At 37.6% G+C, this 20,059-nt stretch overlaps 1 protein-coding gene across 1 annotated transcript; it reads right to left on the bottom strand.

Annotated features, from left to right (window-relative positions):
• Positions 1-7,350: 7,350 nt before the first annotated feature.
• On the bottom strand, positions 7,351-10,101 carry LOC123871857. The gene is made up of 4 exons (XM_045915859.1): positions 9,574-10,101; positions 8,598-8,673; positions 8,004-8,264; positions 7,351-7,490 (listed from the first exon to the last, which is right to left on the bottom strand). The coding sequence occupies exons 1-4, from the start codon at positions 9,679-9,681 to the stop codon at positions 7,375-7,377; spliced, it is 561 nt and encodes a 186-aa protein (XP_045771815.1). The 5' UTR covers positions 9,682-10,101; the 3' UTR covers positions 7,351-7,374.
• Positions 10,102-20,059: the final 9,958 nt, after the last annotated feature.

Here is a 20,059-nt window from a genome sequence, read left to right on the forward strand (position 1 = left end):
TAGCGTTAGGGCTGTGCGGTTGTGTACTATACCTAAATTTGACGCCTGCCAGTGTAGATGAAGCCTCGAGGTTTTGTAACAAGCTTCATAACTGTTACAAGGCTTTCACGGAGTAGGTATATACACAGATTATAGTCCCCTAACTCAATCCAAAGTAACTCCCTGCAGCATAAAATTTTAGCATCCCTGTAAAGAGGCCTTACATTCACCCTGCTGGATATAAAAATGCCTTTATGGCGCACGTACAAACATAAGCGATATTAGATTATTCTGTAGTGAGATATGTACCATAATGCTTCGGCTGAGTGTAGATAAAAACGTGTAATAGAATCAAGCTTACTGCGTGGGATCTTGAGGAAAATACAATGTACTTACATTGGCACCGATTTTTTGTCTCTCTCTATAAGTCTATACTATATTTAGAATATCTGCATCTTTTCCTTTTTAGTAATTCTCAATCGGCAAATAAACTTTATCTGATGAAAAATCTGTCAAAATGTCAAAATTCATCATTAAAAATTACATGGCAATAGAAAAATCTGTTGTAAAGCAATTAAATATAGTTTGCTTTAATGGCGAAGGAAAACATCGTGAGGAAACCAGCATGCCTAAGGGTTCTCCATAATATTCTCAAAGGTGTGTGAATCCACACTTGGCCAGCGTAGTAAACTATGGCCGAGCCCTTTTGATTCTGGGAGGAGGCAGGTAGTTACTTAAAAAAAATAAAAAATAAAAAACTTTTATTTCAGACATAACATAACCCATGATTATTAAGTAAGTGGTACTACAGCAACAATCACTTAACCTATTACTTATCTCTAGCTTAATACTAAATTGAAACTAATCCATACACTTAACAATGCCCGAGGGAGTCTCCAAGCACCTATGTACCACCCCAGCACCTCCAGAGGGGAATGTCCAGTTTCATAGCCAATGCGCTGAGGAGAGTGTTGGTACTACTCATTAGCGCGCATCATGGACACGGCAAGCATGCCCATGATCGCGTAGAAATCATCCACGTAAACATTGCCGACGTATTGCAGTGTTGAGTCATCAGCACCGCTATCAGCATATTGTTACACACCATAATAGTGAGCTAAATCATCATCATCATCATCAGCCTGTGGATGTCCACGGTTGGACATAGGTCTTCCCTATAGAGCGCCACCACACCCGGTCATCAGCCTTTCTCATCCAGCCACTTCCCGCCAGCCGCTTTATATCGTCGGTCCATCGTGCTGGAGGGCGTCCCACACTACGCTTGCTTAAGCGCGGTCTGAACTCAAGGACTTTCCAGTGAGATAAATAGATTGATCATAATGATGACGATTAGTTCAATATCAAACATGAACTCTGAAAGAATGTCTTATTATTACAAATACACAAAAATATACCCACAGCGAAACTTCGGTTGAATAATCTTCCGCACAACAAAAAAGTATATGACTTGATTCTTGAAGCTCTCACGTTGCCCTATTTTCACAAGTTTAAGGGAAAAGGGAAAACTTCAAAGCAAATAAACCTACCAATAACAATCGGGCAACTCTACATATAAATAACTTTTCAATAAAGCCTTTCTTCTTCACTATTATACAATTGTATTATGGGTTTATTTGTCTTTCAATTTATTTGTATCTGTCTTTATTTGCACACCATACAAAATCTACTAAACCGATTAATAAGAAACGTGCGTGGCTCAAAAGGATGTCAAAAAATATTTCTAAACGATATTTTTTTTTTTATTTACGCTTAACGATAATCATGTATAATGGTAAGAAAATATAATAATGTTATAATTTAATGGCTACAGCGTAGCATTGGCAATCATTACGAGTGCGTAGACTTTTGCTACACCAATTACCTAAAGCGTTTGTATGGAATTTAAATTCAGCTTACTTACCACCAGGTGAGATTGCAGTCAAGGGCTAACTTGTATCTATCTGTATAGGAAGGCTAGAAGTCAGGTGTGATGTCAACTGTGGAGTTTCATTGAGGACATGAACTGAGATGAAACAAGTGTATTAAAAATTTATAACAGCCCCGACAAGTGAAGGTTACAGTAACTAGAAAAGAGCTGATAACTTTCAAACGGCTGAACCGATTTTCTTGGATTATAGCTAAGAACACTCTCGATCAAGCCACCTTTCAAATAAAAAAACTAAATTAAAATCGGTTCATTAGTTTAGGAGCTACGATGCCACAGACAGATACACAGATACACACGTCAAACTTATAACACCCCTCTTTTGGGTCGGGGGTTAAAGATAGGTAGAAAATGAAACGTTTAAAATACATAACGAATACAAGCACAGCACACCCATACAAAAGTACAAGGAAATCCATACAAAAGTACAATATTCAGTCAGGTCGTGAGTGAAGTTCAGTTTGCTTGACCGATCACTTTGATGTACCGATACGAAGCCCTCATTTGTATATCTACAAAGGAGTACGGTGGAATGATTGGGACAGAGAGGTGAGGTGTACTAGAGGAGATGCACCTGACTGGAGAACTTTTAGTCATTTACCTGTACTTACCTGCTTTTACTCGGTCTGTTTATTAACCCAGGACCCAAAAAGAGGGGTGTTATAAGTTTGACGTGTGTATCTGTGCATCTGTATATCTGTGTATCTATCTGTGGCATCGTAGCTCCTAAACTAATGAACCGATTTTAATTTAGTTTTTTTTTTTTGTTTCAAAGGTAGCTTGATCGAGAGTGTTCTTCCAAGAAAATCGGTTCAGCCGTTTGAAAGTTATCAGCTCTTTTTTAGTTACTGTAACCTTTACTTGTCGGGGGTGTTATAAATTTTTAATTTAAAAAGAAGACAGAAAGTAAAATATTTATTAGGCTACACTGCATAAAACAATATAATGTAACAAATGAAGGTATTGTAAGATTATATATTTTTTACAGCAGCGTAGAGTAGGTACATACGATAATGTGCAAAGGGCGGGGTTTGAACCAGCGACTTTTCAGAATTCAGTACGCTTTTTAACCGTTGAGCTCTAAATAATATGAGATGTGCCTCTCAATGTTCTTTACCTCAATGGTTTGGGATAAATATGTGGAAGGAATGATAAAATATTACTTTATTGATGTTCCCTTCCCAATCTCTGGGATACTTTGAGATGAATTGTGAAGATGAAAGAGCAACGACTTTAGGAAATTGTTACGTGTTTTAGCTACCTTTAAATTTTGGGTGTTTTGAACAGTTTTCCTTTTGGAGTTATGATGGATGGGTGAGATAACCCTTTGTGCCTATTCGTTGATTCTGAATCTTACCTTTAGATACAATTCAAACATGTTTTGAATCGTAAAAGCCTCACGTTATTAATTTACGTTAGACTTTTAAACATTATGAAAGGCCGCGAAAACCTGTAAGTTTTACTAAAATAAGTAGCTTACTTAATTAATTGACAGCGGTACTATTGTAAATGTACATGTGAGATTGTTTTTCTTAAATAAACAATAGTGAGCAAACTGGCAGATGATCCACTTGATGTTAAGTGATTACCACCGCCTATGAACATTTGCAGCACCAGAGGAACCGCCGATGCGTTGCATGCCTTTCAGGAATTTGTTGGTCCCTTGTCCCTTGAATAACCCCACGTTGTTAGCTAGTGTTTACATTAGAGTCGTAAGTTAACCATGTAAGCTACTTACGTGAGTAAAACTTACAGGTGTATCCGCGGCCAAAGACATATTACTAGCACTGTCATATACTACTAGTATTCAGTAAAGGCCGATTCACACCAAGCACGTACACGTGACACGTACGTAGTGACGCGCGTGAATCCGTAGACATAACTGCACGCATTACGTCCACGCGAACGTTCACGCCACGCAAGCGGTATGCCATGACTCATATATTTTCATACATTACAACGCAATGGTAAGCGCTGCGTCTACGCTAACGCAGCGCTTACGCAGCCTGTGTGAACGAGCTGTTAGTACAAGAACTAGTAATCAGCTTAGTTTAGGTCAATGATTGTCATCACTCATCAGTTTGTATAAACAAAGTTAACGAAAAACTCTCGAAAAATATTGGCAAATCCCGAACTTTAGAGACATGGAAAACATTTTTTCGTTACCAATGATAGACGTATTGTATATTTCGCCGAGTGGCTAGTATCGAATTTTCATTTCCCGAAGCTGGCGCGAGGCCAGCGCCCTGATGAGTTATTGCGTCGATCATTTGTCATGGAACGTGTTTGTTTTATTCTGAAAGGGAAAAAACCTATAGGAGTAAGGCCACTCAACACTGAGCTATGCCGCGCTGTACTGTGCTATGCTCTATCGCTCCTCGGCTGAGTTCTATGGAGCGCACTTTGACATTGCTTTAAGAGGGGTCTCTCCGTCACTCGTTTCATACAATCGTAGTTCCAATTTCATTTGAATATTAAGCAACCAAAGTCCATGAAATTTTGCAGATATATTCTAGAAACTAATATCTATGTCTGTGGTTTTCCAGATTTCTGTTAAATATTCGGTTTCAAAGTTACGCGGTCTTAAAAATTTACATACAAATCTTTGAGCCCCTGTAATTTTACAACTACATATTTTTAGAAAAATCTAAAACACCACAGGCACAGATATTAGTTTCTTCAATATGTCTGCAAAATTTCATGGACTTTGGTCGCTTAATATTCAAATGAAATTGGGACTTCGATTGTATGGAGTAAGTGACGGAGAAAGCTCTGTTAAGACACTGTCAAAACGAGACAGCGTCATACCACTGGCATAAATCTGTCTCGTTTCAACTGAAACTTAAGTCTAAGCAAAGTAAAAGTGCGCTCTATAGATTTCAACCTTTAGATACAAAGTAATCCTGTTGAGCTGCGCTTTGTACAGCTGTGCTGTGCTTAAAACATAGCAAGGATCACGTGATACGTTCTGGCTCACTCGCTCAGTTTTCTGTCTATCTCGCTTGCACTTATGCACATGCATGTCACGCTATCGCAGTCGCACAGCACACAATGTTGTTTGTAGGAAAAACATAGCACCAGAAAGTTAGCTTAGCTGAGCACAGCACAGCGCAGCATAGCTCAATGTTGATCGGTTACCCTTATACTGGTTATTGAGTGCTTCAAGGACGTAGGTTGTATTAAGGATAAGCAATAGGCGATAATAAATCGATCTTCTAAGCATCACTTAGAAAAGCAAAGTATTATTGAAATATTTTAAAAACGAATTATTGGTATGACCTCCCAAATAAAACATGCGCTAGGGTGCCACAACACGTAGTGGTTTATCGAGTTTTATATAACTAGCCTAAACGCATAATAAACTTTTTAATCAGAGCGTGATTGCTATCGCAACATCTAATTTTATTTTATTCAATTCACGATGTAAATACATAAGGTATTTACACATCGTTTCGAATCTCCAAAGGAGACTGGCTTTCTAAATACCCCTTCCAAGTAAGCCGGCTTCCATCTTAGACTGCATCATCACTTACCACTTGGGTGAGAATAGATTGCAGTTGAGGGCTAACTTGTATCAGAATATACAATAATAACAAGCGTAAATTAAAAATTTATAACACCCCCGACAAGTGAAGGTTACAGTAACTAGAAAAGAGCTGATAACTTTCAAACGGCTGAACCGATTTTCTTGGATTATAGCTAAGAACACTCTCGATCAAGTCATCTTTCAAACAAAAAAAAAAACTAAATTAAAATCGGTTTACTAGTTTAGGAGCGACGATGCTGCACAGATACACAGATACACACGTCAAACTTATAACACCCCTCTTTTTGGGTCGGGGTTTAAAAAATAGCTGTATTTGACGCAAATTCTCTCAAAATGGTGTCCTCCCAACAGAATAATATGGAGAGAGTCAAATATAGTCTATCGTTGTCATATTTTACGCTTATTTCTAGACCCTTAACTAGGTATATTTTATAATAAAATTTATTATAGAACTTCAAAGGCTGCCAAAAAAAAATTTAGTCGCTCAAAAGCTTTTTCCACTATCATTGATTGATTTCCAAATTCCAGCATAAATATTTGTCGAGTGGCCAGTATCGCAATTTACATTTTTGGAGTCTGGCACTAAGCCAGGTTGGTGAGTTGTTCCAAAGAACATTTGCTGTAGAACGGGTATAGTTTTTTCATGGTAGAAACAGATAAACCCTGGTAAATGATAATAGTATGGACATATTTTGCACGTGATACGTAAGATATTGGGTATTTGCGTTAAAAATAAACCATGCCTGTATAAAAAATGCAATATTACAAAAAATCAAGATTGCAGCAAAAACACCGGTCATTTGCGAGTTGGGCTTGTGCACGAAGGGTTTCCTACCATCATCACACTAATATTATAAGGGCGAAAGTTTGTGTGTATGTGTGTGTGTCTGTGTTTGTTACTCCTTCACGCAAAAACTACTGAACGGATTTCGCTGAAATTTCGAATGGAGATAGATAATATTCTGGACTAGCATATAGGCTACTTTTCATCCCGGAAAATCAAAGAGTTCCTACGGGATTTCGATAAACCTAAATCCAAGCGGACGAAGTCGCGGGCGTCAGCTAGTTCAAAATATACCTACCACTTTTATGTAGAACACTGCAAGTTAATAAAGGACAGCGCCATCTATATGTCATTTAGTAAATTATTCACACATTTCCTTGTGTGAGCACATTTTCTCGTGTGACATAACTACAAATTCAAGGTTTTCGGATTTTTTCTTGTACATGTGCTATAAGACCTACCTACAAATTCCATCCTATCGAAGCCAGGGTGGGACAGCTAGTGACAATATAAGAACAAAAGCCTCAATGTTCCCGACAGCAGGTGAAGCAGTTGAGTCGTCAAGGCATACCCTCGTCACGCGCAGACAATGACCGTGTCATTTCGGTGTTTTATTAATGCCACAGCCGCGTCTATCGATTTTCCAAGTTAATTCTGTAGTTCTTTGTTTATTTCGGCCTGTTTATCTGGCGACGTGACTATCTGGCCTGATATCTCGTAGTATAAGTTATTTTATACAAGGTGTAAGATAATGACCGACAATCCGCAAGTTCGGCAATGTACCAAAAAATAATGGCTTTTTCAAAAAAAAAAACCTTCCTTCAAACTCCTTTTGGCGGTGTTCCCACTAGATTACAACATGGGAATATTCAAGGGGCGGACCAACAAATCCCTGAAAGGCCGGCAACGCATCGGCGGTACCCTGGTGCTGCAAATGTTCATGGGCGGCGATAATCGCTTAACATCAGGTGACCCACCTGCTCGTTTGCTCGTTATTTTATTATTAAAAAATCCTTGGTTAAAAATGTTTCGCTTGGTAAAAATCAATAAAGAACACTTTTTCTTGAAGTCATTTTATTTTATCATATAAATTACATAGCACCAACCTAAGTTATGTTTTCACGCAAAAATCAAAATACCGAAATGAGTGTCTTCGTCGTCGTCTGCGTTGACTCGTTTTGTTCTCTCCGGGGTATCAGAGATGATAGTGTCAGTTGGTGATACGGTAGAACCCCCTGAAATATTAATTTCACTTTATTAAATCCACGGTGTCAAGGAATGGTGTCCTCGTTGGAAGACCCCAAGGTGGACGGACGATATCAGGTCAGTCGCCGCTGGATTCAGGCGGCGCAAGAACGTAGCCTGTGGAAGTTCCCTAGGAAGAGACCTATGTCCAGCTGTGGAGGTCTATACATGTACGATGATAATAATGATTTTTTTGGATTTCAGTAGGATAAAGTTGAAAATCTGGCGTTGTAATTTTTTTCGCATTCATAATCTTTTACATACATAAAACGAAAAGTTGACTGACTGACTGACTGATCTATCAACGCACACCTCAAACTACTGGATGGATCGGACTGATAAATCTCTGATTTGGCATGTATTGCTATCTATTCTATTATGACGTAGAAATCCGCTAAGAAAGGATTTTTGAAAATTCAACCCCTAAAGGGTTAAAATAAGGGTTTGTGTAATCTGGATGAAGTCGCAGTCATATTAATTAGCATGAAATTAGATCTTCTTACTTCTTCTATCCCGTATTTCTTGTATGAGTTGAACCAGACTAGGCCTCTGCCAGTTGGTCCAATCCACCATGGACTTCCATTCGGGCTGGTTTATGACTGGTATTCTTGGCTTGTAACCATCGGGTGCATACTCGTTGCTCTCAGCCCCATTTATCGCTTTGACGTCAGCGTCAGTCTGGTCTAAAATTGTGAACTGATACGATTCCGGCTGATCCAGTGTCCTATAAAGGTCAGCTGACGGAGTAGTGGTTGTTTTTCTTTCTGGAAAATAAGTACTTACGTTTGAAGTGAATCTCCTTTACCGTAAAAATCGGACTGGATATATAATGTTCTCCAAATCGTAAGAAGTCTACTAATCTACACCTCTTATACTGAGTGGAGATCTGTGCTCAGTAGTGCACCAGCGATGGGTCGAAATGAAAATAATCATGACATAATCCATACTATTTAATTTAATTTTGAATACGAAAGTGTTTCTGTCTGTCTGTCTGCTAGCTTTTCACGGCTCAATAATAACCAATTTTGACGAAATTTGGTAGTCGAACGAAAGTTTTGACGAAAGTCGCGGGCATTAATGTAACATATTGGACTTACTACGCCGTGCATTCCTTATCCGCACTGGTTTCTTAATAGCAGTCACCAAACTGTTCCACGCTGTACTCACAGCACTCTGCAAGAAAAATAAAAACCTAGTAACTAAACTAAAAACTTGACAAAACCTAATAACTTGTTTGGTCCGACACGGAACTCGAACCCAGGATCTCCAGGGGTCCAAAAAACTCAAAGCCGAATAAGTTAGCCACTAGACTTACAAGGCGCCTACTTCCTGAAAAGCCAGCAACGCATTGGCGGTTCCTCTGGTGCTGCAATTGTTCACGGGCGGAGGTGATCACTTCTCACCAGGTGACCTGCCTACTCATTTGCTAGCGAAACGCATCGTGAAAGTCTGCACCCGCATGTAATCGAAATCCCATGCACACATACGAAGCGATTTCCCTCGTTTTCTAATTTGAACTGCTAGGATATGAAACGCCCTTCTGGCAACAGTTTTCCTCTCCATTTACATTTTTAATATGGGTACCTTTAAGTCAAGAGCGAATAGGCATCTTCTAGGACTTCTGCATCTTAGACTGCATCATCACTTATCAGCAGGTCTGTTTGCAGCCAAGCGCTAGTCTATTCAAATATCTATCCAAAACTAGCTTCTACTTTCAGCAAAGGTTGCCTGGTAGAGATTGCTCTAAGCAATAAGGCCGCCTTTGCACACAATTGTTTTTTCTGTTTTCTTCTTTCTGTGTTGTTCGTTTACATGTTTTTGTGTGCAATAAAAACTTCTATCTATCTATTTTGAAAAAAAATTGGTTGTCTGTAAAGTCGGTTTACTGACGATAGTTGAACGTGACAACAAAGGCCGTTTGTGCTTCTTTGTCGCTCGTTCCGCGCTCTCGCTTGCACTTCAAGCCTTACATGGAACGCCTCAGAGCGAGGTAACGCCGCATAAGTCATGTTTTTTCGTGCGTGCAGCCGGCTCTATCGAATTATAAGACGTTGTCACGTCAAAAAATCTCACCTCGATCTCCGTTCGAACGTTTACTATAAATGTGTTGAAGTCCGCCCCAACATCATCCAGAATACAGTAAAACAGATAACCGTATACTACGCACTTCAATAGTTTCATGCTTAAGCCCACAAGTTGTCCTTCACAAAGAACAATTGAGAATGACCTAATGAAACAAGGTTACTTAAATGTTATTGTAAAATAACAATGAAAGTATTTTCAAAACTTACTCTTACTTTTACTAAGTATTTACAATATGCGACCATGAAATGTATTTAATTCGTCTTTTTATAATACGTCACCGGCAATCGGTATAGTCCGGTATAATTGTAGAGAATACCTAGGCATTCTATAAAATATCTAAAACATTCAGTCAATGCATTAATTATTACTTGTGAGTAAAAAGTTTGTTTTTGCTTTACACAAAAATTCAAACTTTCCCTTCAAACTCCTTTCGACGGTGTTCCCACTAGACCAACAATTTCCTGAAATGCTGGCAAATGGCAATGCATTGGCGGTACCTCTGGTGCTGCAAATGTCCATAGGCGTTGGCAATCACTTAATATCAGGTGATCACCCGCCTGCTTGTTTGCTCGCTATTTTATTATTAAAAAAAACCCCTCGCTTAAAAAAATCTCGCCCTGTAAAAAATCTGCTTTAAATCAATGAAGAACACTTTTTAACCCCCAACCCAAAAAGAGGGGTGTTATAAGTTTGACGTGTGTATCTGTGTATCTTCTGTGGCATCGTAGCTCCTAAACTAATGAACCGATTTTAATTTAGTTTTTTTTGTTTGAAAGATGGCTTAATCGAGAGTGTTCTTAGCTATAATCCATGAAAATCGGTTCAGCCGTTTGAAAGTAATCAGCTCTTTTCTAGTTACTGTAACCTTCACTTGTCGGGAGTGTTACAAATTTTTAATTTACACTTGTATATCAATTAATTATTATTACGCGTGAGCTGACTAAAAAGTGTTTTTTTGCTTTACCATAAGTCACTACGATGAAAAGAAAGTGTGATAAAAACATGCTTGTTGAAAGGCATCCAGTAATGTGGTGGACGCATGAATATTTCCAGAGCGTTGGAAAATTCAAATTCTCATTTTCCACGGCAGTTGCTCGCTTTATTACACGGCAGGCACTAGAGGGTCCCAGAGCCTCGACTGCGCTAAAGCTTTTTATATTATGCTCAGTAGTTTTAACATTTTTGGTTGTATCTTCTTCGTTGTACCATGTTCGCGCTGTTTCTTAGAAATAGATTTAATTATATTTATTTCACATACTTCAACAGAGAAACATCATATACAAGAGATTAAGAGACTACTAAAGAAACTAATAAAAGTATGAATGAGGTCTAATAAGACCTACATACATTCATAAATCAATTTTTGGATTAGATTTTTTATTCAAATAAAATTTTAAGAATCATCGTATAGTACAAGTGTAAATTAAAAATTTATTACACCCCCGACAAACTGTGAAGGTTATAGTAACTAGAAAAGAGCTGATAACTTTCAAACGGCTGAACCGATTTTCTTGGATTATAGCTAAGAACACTCTCGATCAAGCCACCTTTCAAACAAAAAAAACTAAATTAAAATCGGTTCATTAGTTTAGGAGCTACGATACCACAGACAGATACACAAATACACAGGTACCCACGTCAAACTTATAACACCCCTCTTTTTGGGTCGGGGGTTAAAAATTATAAATCCACCCTCAAATTAGGTATATCATACTACTTTTGATTATCAAAAAAGGTGAATACAGGCAATGCTTATTTTTTAAATTATGCAATAGTTTTTTTTAACTTAATTTAACAACGTTGTTTTAAAGATATTATGAATAAAATGTGTGCATTTGTGTGTGAGCGTTACGTGGGCTAGAATCAACCCTGATTATACAATAGGTACTAAAAATACAAAAACACAAGACTCCTTTCCTTTAGGTACTTATAAAACTTTCATTCCCTGTTTTCAAAAAGGGTAAATGGTTCCGCGGATCATTTGAAACTCGGAACTCCTTTTCTTTTAGTTTTCTTTTCTCAGAAACCTTTCTCAGGCAAGTGCGCCCCTCGGAACTGAAAGTCACCGCCCAAGTGGTTAGAGAAAACATGGGGCGGGGACACAACGAGCACAAAACTATCCATACCTTTATACTAGTACTATAATAAGTTGATGAACATACGGGCGTGACATAGCCCTAAAAAAAGGAAAAATACGAAAATGCATGACTGTTTATCTATCTTTATTTCTTTATTTCATTTCATCTCTTTATTTGCTTTCATGTACATTAGATTGATACATGTACTTGACGTTTTCACGGATAATTTTATTACTGATAAATCAAAGAGTTTTTGGGTGTTTTAAAAAACCTTGACAAAGTCGTACGCATACCTAAGCTAGTAAAGTATCATAATTGCATCATAAATAAAAAGAGGTGATAAAATAGTGCTTAAGACGTTGGTGTTCCAGTCGAGAGATCCAGAATTCGATCCTGAGCACGCATCTCTAACTTATCGTACGTACGCTTGTAGTATGTACGCTTTAAGCAATTTAATATCACTTGCTCTAACGGTGAAGGAAAACATTGGAAAAAACCTGCATGCCTGAGAGTTCTCTATATACATAATGTTCTCAGAGGTGTGTGAAGTCTGCCAATCCGCACTTTGCCAGCATGGTAGACTATAGGCGAGCCCGTCTTTCTTCCTTGTCACTCTGGGAGGAGAGCCGTGCTTAGTAGTGAGCCGGTAATGGGTCATAGTCATCATAATCACTGCGATGTAAAGTATGCAACTTTTGTAATAATTAGTATCAGACATTGTCATAATTGAAATCACTTTAATATGAACTACCTTACTCTTACGAAAGACAAAGTCGCGAGCATCAGCTAGTTAAAAATAAAATATGAATTACCTAGTGAGAAAAAATAAAATTAAACTTTGATCTTGGTGTATCACCGCCCGATGACTAAGCAGTCAACTTCCGAACCAGTGTCGGGAGTGACTTTCAAAGTCCAAAAATTGCGTATCACCAAACATTAAACCACAAGCGACTTTACTGTACCTATATAAGATATATCGATACACAAATAGAATAGGAAACAAGTGTAAATTAAAAATTTATAACACCCCTGACAGGTGAAGGTTACAGTAACTAGAAAAGAGCTGATAACTTTCAAGCGGCTATTACAGCTAAGAACGCTCTCGATCAAGCCACCTTTCAAACAAAAAAAACTAAATTAAAATTGTTTAATTAGTTTAGGAGCTACGATGCCACAGACAGATACACAGATACACAGATACACAGATACACAGTTACACAGTTACACAGATACACACGTCAAACTTATAACACCCCTCTTTTTGGGTCTGGGGTTAAAAATAGTATCTAAAGTGGACTCGTAGTTTGTATCAGGACGTATTCAATGTTTTATAATGGAGCCGAGTTTTTTGACAAAGAAGCTTTGCCAGTAGGGTCGTAACTAGTCAAGGCCGAAGCCTCCAACCAGACCAGAAATTCAGAAATTATAAAATTCCAAACCTTTGCCGGGAATCGAACCCGGGACCTCCCATTAATAATACTATAGCGTTTATACCACTGAGCCAGGAAGGCCATCTGTGGTTGGAATTAGTATAATGACTACAAAACAAGGAAAATGACTCAAAGGACCGTATAGGCAATAGCCAATTTATTGGTAACATTTAGTTTACATGTCGTTTGTTGTAAAAATGTTACAAATATAGATATTATGTATCTTTTACAATGTTAATCCATATATTATGAATATGAAATTTAGAGTATTAGTAAATAGTAAACTGAAAATATTCGATAACTATTGTCGCCAATGTATAGCAGAAAACTAAGTAGGTATATAATGTAGAGAATATTAAAGAACAAGTGTAAATTAAAAATTTATTACACCCCCGACAAGTGAACGTTACAGTAACTACATAGAAAAGAGCTGATAACTTTCAAACGGTTGAACCGATTTTCTTGGATTATAGCTAAGAACACTCTCGATCAAGCCACCTTTCAAAAAAAAAAACTAAATTAAAATCGGTTCATTAGTTTAGGCGCTACGGTGCCACAGACAGATACACAGATACACACGTCAAACTTATAACACCCCTCTTTTTGGGTCGGGGGTTAAAAATAAAATTCCCTAGGTATATTTATATGAACAAAACATTCAAGCGAAAAGAAAATAAACGTACAAAATCGATGGTACCCATCGGAAATCACCTCAAAGCCGGTAACTCACTGACAAACTAAACAATGGGGAAGATATAAAATATTCAGTTGCTAAAAGCATTTTACTGTCCGCGTAGGTACAATGCGTTACGATGATTTTGGGAATTTTTGTTTGAGAGAAATTGTATATAGCAAGATCGAAAAGTAGTGGTTTGCCTTGGAACTTTATGTTTTCGTTTTTTTTATCTCAGGGGAACTCTATCTGCTGTCGTTAGGAACTCAATACGAGTACCTATACCCCTTCCAGGTTAGCCCGCTGCCATTTTAGACTGCACCCTCACTTACCATCAAGTGAGATTGCAGTCGAGGGCTAACTTGTATCTGAATTTAAAAAGCAATCAATTTTGAACGCAATACGTTAGGTCACGCGTCAACACCAATGAAAAGCGGAACTATTGTATCGAAGCACATATTATTTTTGTCATCATACTATTATATATAGTCATCAGTACTTCGATAATTTCCACTGAAGAAGTTTTTATGGTTTAGAATTTTTAGGGTTCCATACAGGAAGTCGGTCCGTCAGTCTGTCCGTCTGTCCATTTATTTTTCTCTCTGTCCATTTGTGTATCTCATGAACCGTAAATAGGTAGAAAGTGGAAAGTGTGTATTACTACTGTCGGTATAACAACAAATAATAAAAAATTCAAAATGTATGCCATGTAAATTTAAAAAAAAAGTACAATATCTTGTACGACTTTAGAGTACCTACCCTTCATGTACGATTCTTGACCGTTTTTTGTCTTCTAATAAAGACATACAAAGAGACAAACACGCCAATTGAAGTTGAATTATAACTCAAATCTAGGGGTTTTTTGTAAAAGCCTAAAAAAATCCTCACTTCGACTTCAAGAGGTTTCCAAAAGTAGCCTTGAACTTTCCGAAAATAATCATTCCTGTCAAAGTTGGTCAGAATCGTTGTAGCTGGAGTGACGTGACAGGAGAACGCTTTTAGCGGCTGAATATTTTATATCCCTCCCCTGTACTGTTTGTTCACAATTTGCTTCTGGCATCTGGGATAGGAAATAAATCTATTTCGATTCTTGTAATACTTTTGGTTCAGACTCCGATTCGATTCAACTAAAAACATCCGATTCGATTGTATCTAATCGGATGTTTTTAGGAGTCCGTAAAAAATAAAAACTGGGAAGTGTTACACTTTGGTCTAGTCTGTTAAATTCGGTTCTGTAAGAGATCGGTTTAAAAGTTCACCTGTCGATTACAAACATAAACAAACACACAAGTCTTTCCTCTTTAAGATTGGAATGAGTAAAGAAGCTATCACTGAACTTTGCGTGATATGTAAGTGCGTCCTATTGTTTAATAGGAGCCTGCCTAGTCTGTTTGTATGTCTATCTGTACGTCTGACATTTAAATGAAGCAGGGGCTCGATTATAGTAAAATGACAGCTACATCTAACGATCGCAATCATCTCTGATTGGCCGACTTCCTTTCGTTATTGGCTAAAATACACTGTTACAGCGCAACGACCATAAACTCAGCCAATCACAACAATTGAGATTGAGATGCCGTTTAGAAACCAAAGGGGTTTAATAAATCTGTCATTCCCCTTGCGGGTTAGTCCGTTTCTATCTTAGATTGCATTCTCATTTACGACCAGGCAAAATTACAGTCAAAGGCTGTATCTGAATAAAATAAAAATAAACTATTGAACTCCTAGGGCAATTATTCACAGTTATAGTTATGATACTAATCTTTCAAAAGAAACTTAAATGCATTTTCAACACAAGATAAACACAGGAATCAACCACAAAAACGCTGTCAGGGACACCTGTCTTTGATTTATTTGTTGGACACAAATTTGGGGTGAAAAAACAGGGACCAAAACGAGGCTACACCCTAAAGAACCTTATCCATTGATGAGTTAACCATCTTTAACTTTGAGGTAAAATAAAGTTTGAGTCACAGAATTAGGAATCTTTCTCTCTTCTCAATGTTTCTTCATTACTAAAGATCGTAGTCCTGGCATGATCCTAATCTCTAATGACCCTGGTACATCCTTGTAAACATCTACGAATTCTATCTAGGCACAGTGATTATAAAAATCGACACAGATCCTTTTTACATAGGTTTCTTTTTAACCCCCGACCCAAAAAGAGGGGTGTTATAAGTTTGACGTGGGTATCTGTGTATCTGTCTGTGGCATCGTAGCTCCTAAACTAATGAACAGATTTTAATTTCGTTTTTTTTTGTTTGAAAGGTGGCTTGATTGAGAGTGTTTTTAGCTATAATCCAAGAAAATCGGTTCAGCCGTTTGAAAGTTATCAGCTCTTTTCTAGTTGATGTAACCTGCACTGGTCGGGGGTGTTATAAATTTTTAATTTACACTTGTCTACATAGCTATTGATTAAAATAATCTCGATGACTTATGGGCAAGGTTCTTTACAATCACAAGGGGCTTCCAATGCGGCCTACAAAATAATGCCTGTAATATATTATGGTGAATAATATAAGTGACGTTTCCGTAAAAAGTGTACTCCGTGTTCCCTTAAATAGGTATATACCCACACAATCATATTTTACCATCGTTGTTCACCATAATAATTTTATCTTTTTCTTAAGGTTTGGTTTGTGCTTTGCATTTCTCAAGGGTACCAGTCAGTTCACTAAACGATGTTTTCCTCACGATGTTTCCTTACGGTATTTTCCTTCACCCTAAGTAGGTACTCGTAAGTGTTATAAGAATACCTATTTCATTGCTTAAAACGCTCACGACTCCAAAAAAAGTTAAAAGTGCCTGGGATCAGACCCTTGATCGCTCTAATAGGAGACTGAAGGTTTACACCACTAAGCCATATTGTTCACGTTTTTAAAATAATAATTTACAAGTCTTTATTTCAGACTAGATGATTTAAGTTTTTAAATATTCCCTGGGAATTCTTTAACTTTCCAGGATAAAAAGTAGTCTATGTTCTTCCCCGGGACGTAAGCCAGCAGACAAACCGACAGAACGACAAATAGACAGTCAGACAGACAGACAGAGACATTTCGCATTTATACTATTAAAGTATGGATATGGATGGATATTATATCTATCCCGCTTATTACTCAAAGTCAGTTCTGTGCTGAGAACTTTGTTTTGCCCTGAAGCCTAGTCATAGAAGCTAGATACTGTTCAGATACTAATCTATTATGGCATCTTAGTAGCTTATCATGTATTCTCACAGATAAGATTAGTGTATCAGTGGAGCCAACGAGCGGGTGCCTGACATTGTAATGCGCAATCACGCTAGATCAGTACCTAGGATGGCTAGCTTGTGGGGCTCTAGAGAGAGCGGTAATGTATTTCAACTTATCGTACATCACATATGAGATTTTTTTTAAGAATATTAGCCATGCTAATCATGACTAATACTCTCCTTTCCCCCCCAATTAAGCGTTAAACTTGTGCCAGGAGTGGGTACGACAATAATGCAACGGGTGGGGTTGGAACCGCCGACCTTTCGGAATTCAGTCCGCTCCTTAACCGTTGAGCTATCGAGGCTCTCTCGAGATTATCAATCATATGTATCAGTTGCGTCAACAAGTATTTGCCTGACATTGTAAGATAAAGTTGAGAAACTCAGAGGTAGGTACATCGTATTTCTTGTGAAGTCGTTCAACCGACCATTTCTTGTTAAAACTGCCCTGCATGTATACCATTTTTTGTGAAAAAATACGTATTCACATACAAAATTAGACAGAAGAGTTGTAGTATAGTAATTATATAAATTGCTTAAATGACAAATATACACCAAGTCGTGGTTTAGTGGATATTTTCGCCCACATTTTTGACGTCCGTAAGCTCACCTTGTAATTTTTCATCAAATCTTGCGGGAGTGTTATTTCACGCTATTAAGAGGGCTCTCTCCGTCACTCGTTTCATACAATCGTAGTTCCAATTTCATTTGAATATTAAGCAACCAAAGTCGATGAAATTTTGCAGACATATTCTAGAAACTAATATCTATGTCTGCGGTTTTCCAGATTTCTGTTAAAATATTCGGTTTAAAAGTTACGCGGTTTTAAAGATTTTCATACAAATCTTTTTAGAAAAATCTAAAACACCACAGACACAGATATTAGTTTCTAGAATATGTCTACAAAATTTCATGGACTTTGGTTGCTTAATATTGAAATGAAATTGGAACTACGATTGTATGAAACGAGTGACGGAGAGAGCCCTGTTAAGATCGCTATTTTTATGGCCCCACGACCGTGTCAATCAAGGGGCTTGGTTTCCATAATCTTGTTACCCGAATGCCGCATCTACACGGTGTACGACAAACGAGGTGTACCATTTCAGAGTAATCTTATGCCCTAGTTTGGGATCTAGAGGTACTTGTATGCTAATAGGTCATTGACGGACATTGGTGGATAGATAGATAGATAGATAGATAGATAAATAGATAGATAGATAGATAGATAGATGTCTTTATTACACAAAAACATGTAAACGAAAAACACAGAAGGAAGAAACAGAAAATACAATTGTGTGCAAAGGCGGCCTTATTGCTAGAGCACTACCAGGCAACCTTTGCTAAAAGGAGAAGCTAATGACATTAGTACTAATTCTGAGTACAACTTAGAGTATTCGCATCCTCTTGTCACTAATGTATGGGCTTCTTTTTCATGTATGGTAGCCCCCCTGAAAAATAATTAAATTTAATTTTTAATTTAATATTTGGGTTTGGGCCAACGTTTTACACCAAATACCAAAATTTCAGGTTTGTAACTCATTTCGTTTACGAGCTAGAGATCAATCTCAATCAATCTGCTGTCTGTCTGTCTGTCACGCGGATAGACAGACCTGGACAGCAGAGTGACTTAATAGGGCTCCGTTTTTACCCTTTGGGTAGGGAAGCCCTTAAAGTATAGATTTTGAGTAGGTATCAATGTTGCCTTGAGGATACACACATTTTGTTAGTGGTTTTCCACGGAAACTACGTACGGAACTCTAGCAAACCACGGACACAAATATTTTTTAACCCCCGACCCAAAAAGAGGGGTGTTATAAGTTTGACGTGTGTACCTGTGTATCTGTGTAAATGTGTATCTGTGTATCTGTCTGTGGCATCGTAGCTCCTAAACTAATGAACCGATTTTAATTTAGTTTTTTTTGAAAGGTGGCTTGATTGAGAGTGTTTTTAGCTATAATCTAAGAAAATCGGTTCAGCCGTTTGAAAGTTATCAGCTCTTTTCTAGTTACTGTAACCTTCACTTGTAGGGGGTGTTATGAAATTTTTTAAGAACGTGTCTACATTTTGTTGAATTTCCTCGTGTCTACAAATTTCGTTCTGTTTCCTTTATAATTTGCCTACCTAATGTTAGTAGCACTGTCTGAGTAACTACATCATAGGATAGACGTTAATTACTCAAAGCAAACCAAAAGCCTGTTTATTATGTATATAGTAGGCTTTACATAAGTAGCTGTATGGCGGTGGATCAAAGGAGTGATCAAACATTTACCTTCGCACGGACTGTTGATGTATTATGGAACTGTTAGGGTGATTATGCACTGCATCCGATCCGTGAAAATACGTTCCGAAGTAGTCATAGAACTATTTGTGTGGCAGCTTACGCACTAGCTCCGACTTCTGTCATCAGAGCTCTCTACGTCATACATAAGGTGACCCGCCCCGGGTTCGCACGGATAGCTTATTAGAATTTTCCAAGGGATCTCCAATTTATTTGAAAATACAAGTGTAAATTAAAAATTTATAACACCCCCGCCAAATGTAAGTTACAGTAACTAGAAAAAAGCTGATAGCTTTCAAACGGCTGAACCGATTTTCTTGGATTATAGCTAAGAACACTCTCGATCAAGCCACCTTTAAAACAAAAAAAACTAAATTAAAATCGGTTCATTAGTTTAGGAGCTACGATGCCACAGTCAGATACATAGATACACACGTCAAACTTATAACACCCCTCTTTTTGGGTTGGGGGTTAAAAATATAGCCTATAACCGATTTTGAAAATTCTTTCATCAGTAGAAATACTGATGAAAGAATTTTCAAAATCGGTTCAGTATTTCCAGATATTACCCACTTCCTACAAATAAACATACAAACTTTACAATATTACTATAGATAAATAATACCTTATCTAGTAGGTAGGTAGGTAATATCAATAGTTTTATAATATTCTAATTTCTAATGTAGGTACAAAAATAAATTTTAGTCTATTCACTTTATGGACTAAAATAAACTAACAAATAGCGCCATAAATACAGTCTCGAGCTAT

This window comes from Maniola jurtina, chromosome 14, assembly GCF_905333055.1.
Source record: "Maniola jurtina chromosome 14, ilManJurt1.1, whole genome shotgun sequence".
Taxonomy (NCBI): Eukaryota; Metazoa; Arthropoda; class Insecta; order Lepidoptera; family Nymphalidae; genus Maniola; species Maniola jurtina.

What these genes read in the sequence shown, in the direction of transcription:
- LOC123871857 (XM_045915859.1), bottom strand. Translation starts at nt 9,681, where the DNA reads ATGAAACTATTGAAGTGCGTAGTATACGGTTATCTGTTTTACTGTATT. An exon ending in ACGTTCGAACGGAGATCGAG is followed by an intron (nt 8,674 to 9,573) that starts GTGAGATTTTTT and finishes TTTTTCTTGCAG; the next exon opens with AGTGCTGTGAGTACAGCGTG. An exon ending in AGAAATACGGGATAGAAGAA is followed by an intron (nt 7,491 to 8,003) that starts GTAAGAAGATCT and finishes TTAATATTTCAG; the next exon opens with GGGGTTCTACCGTATCACCA.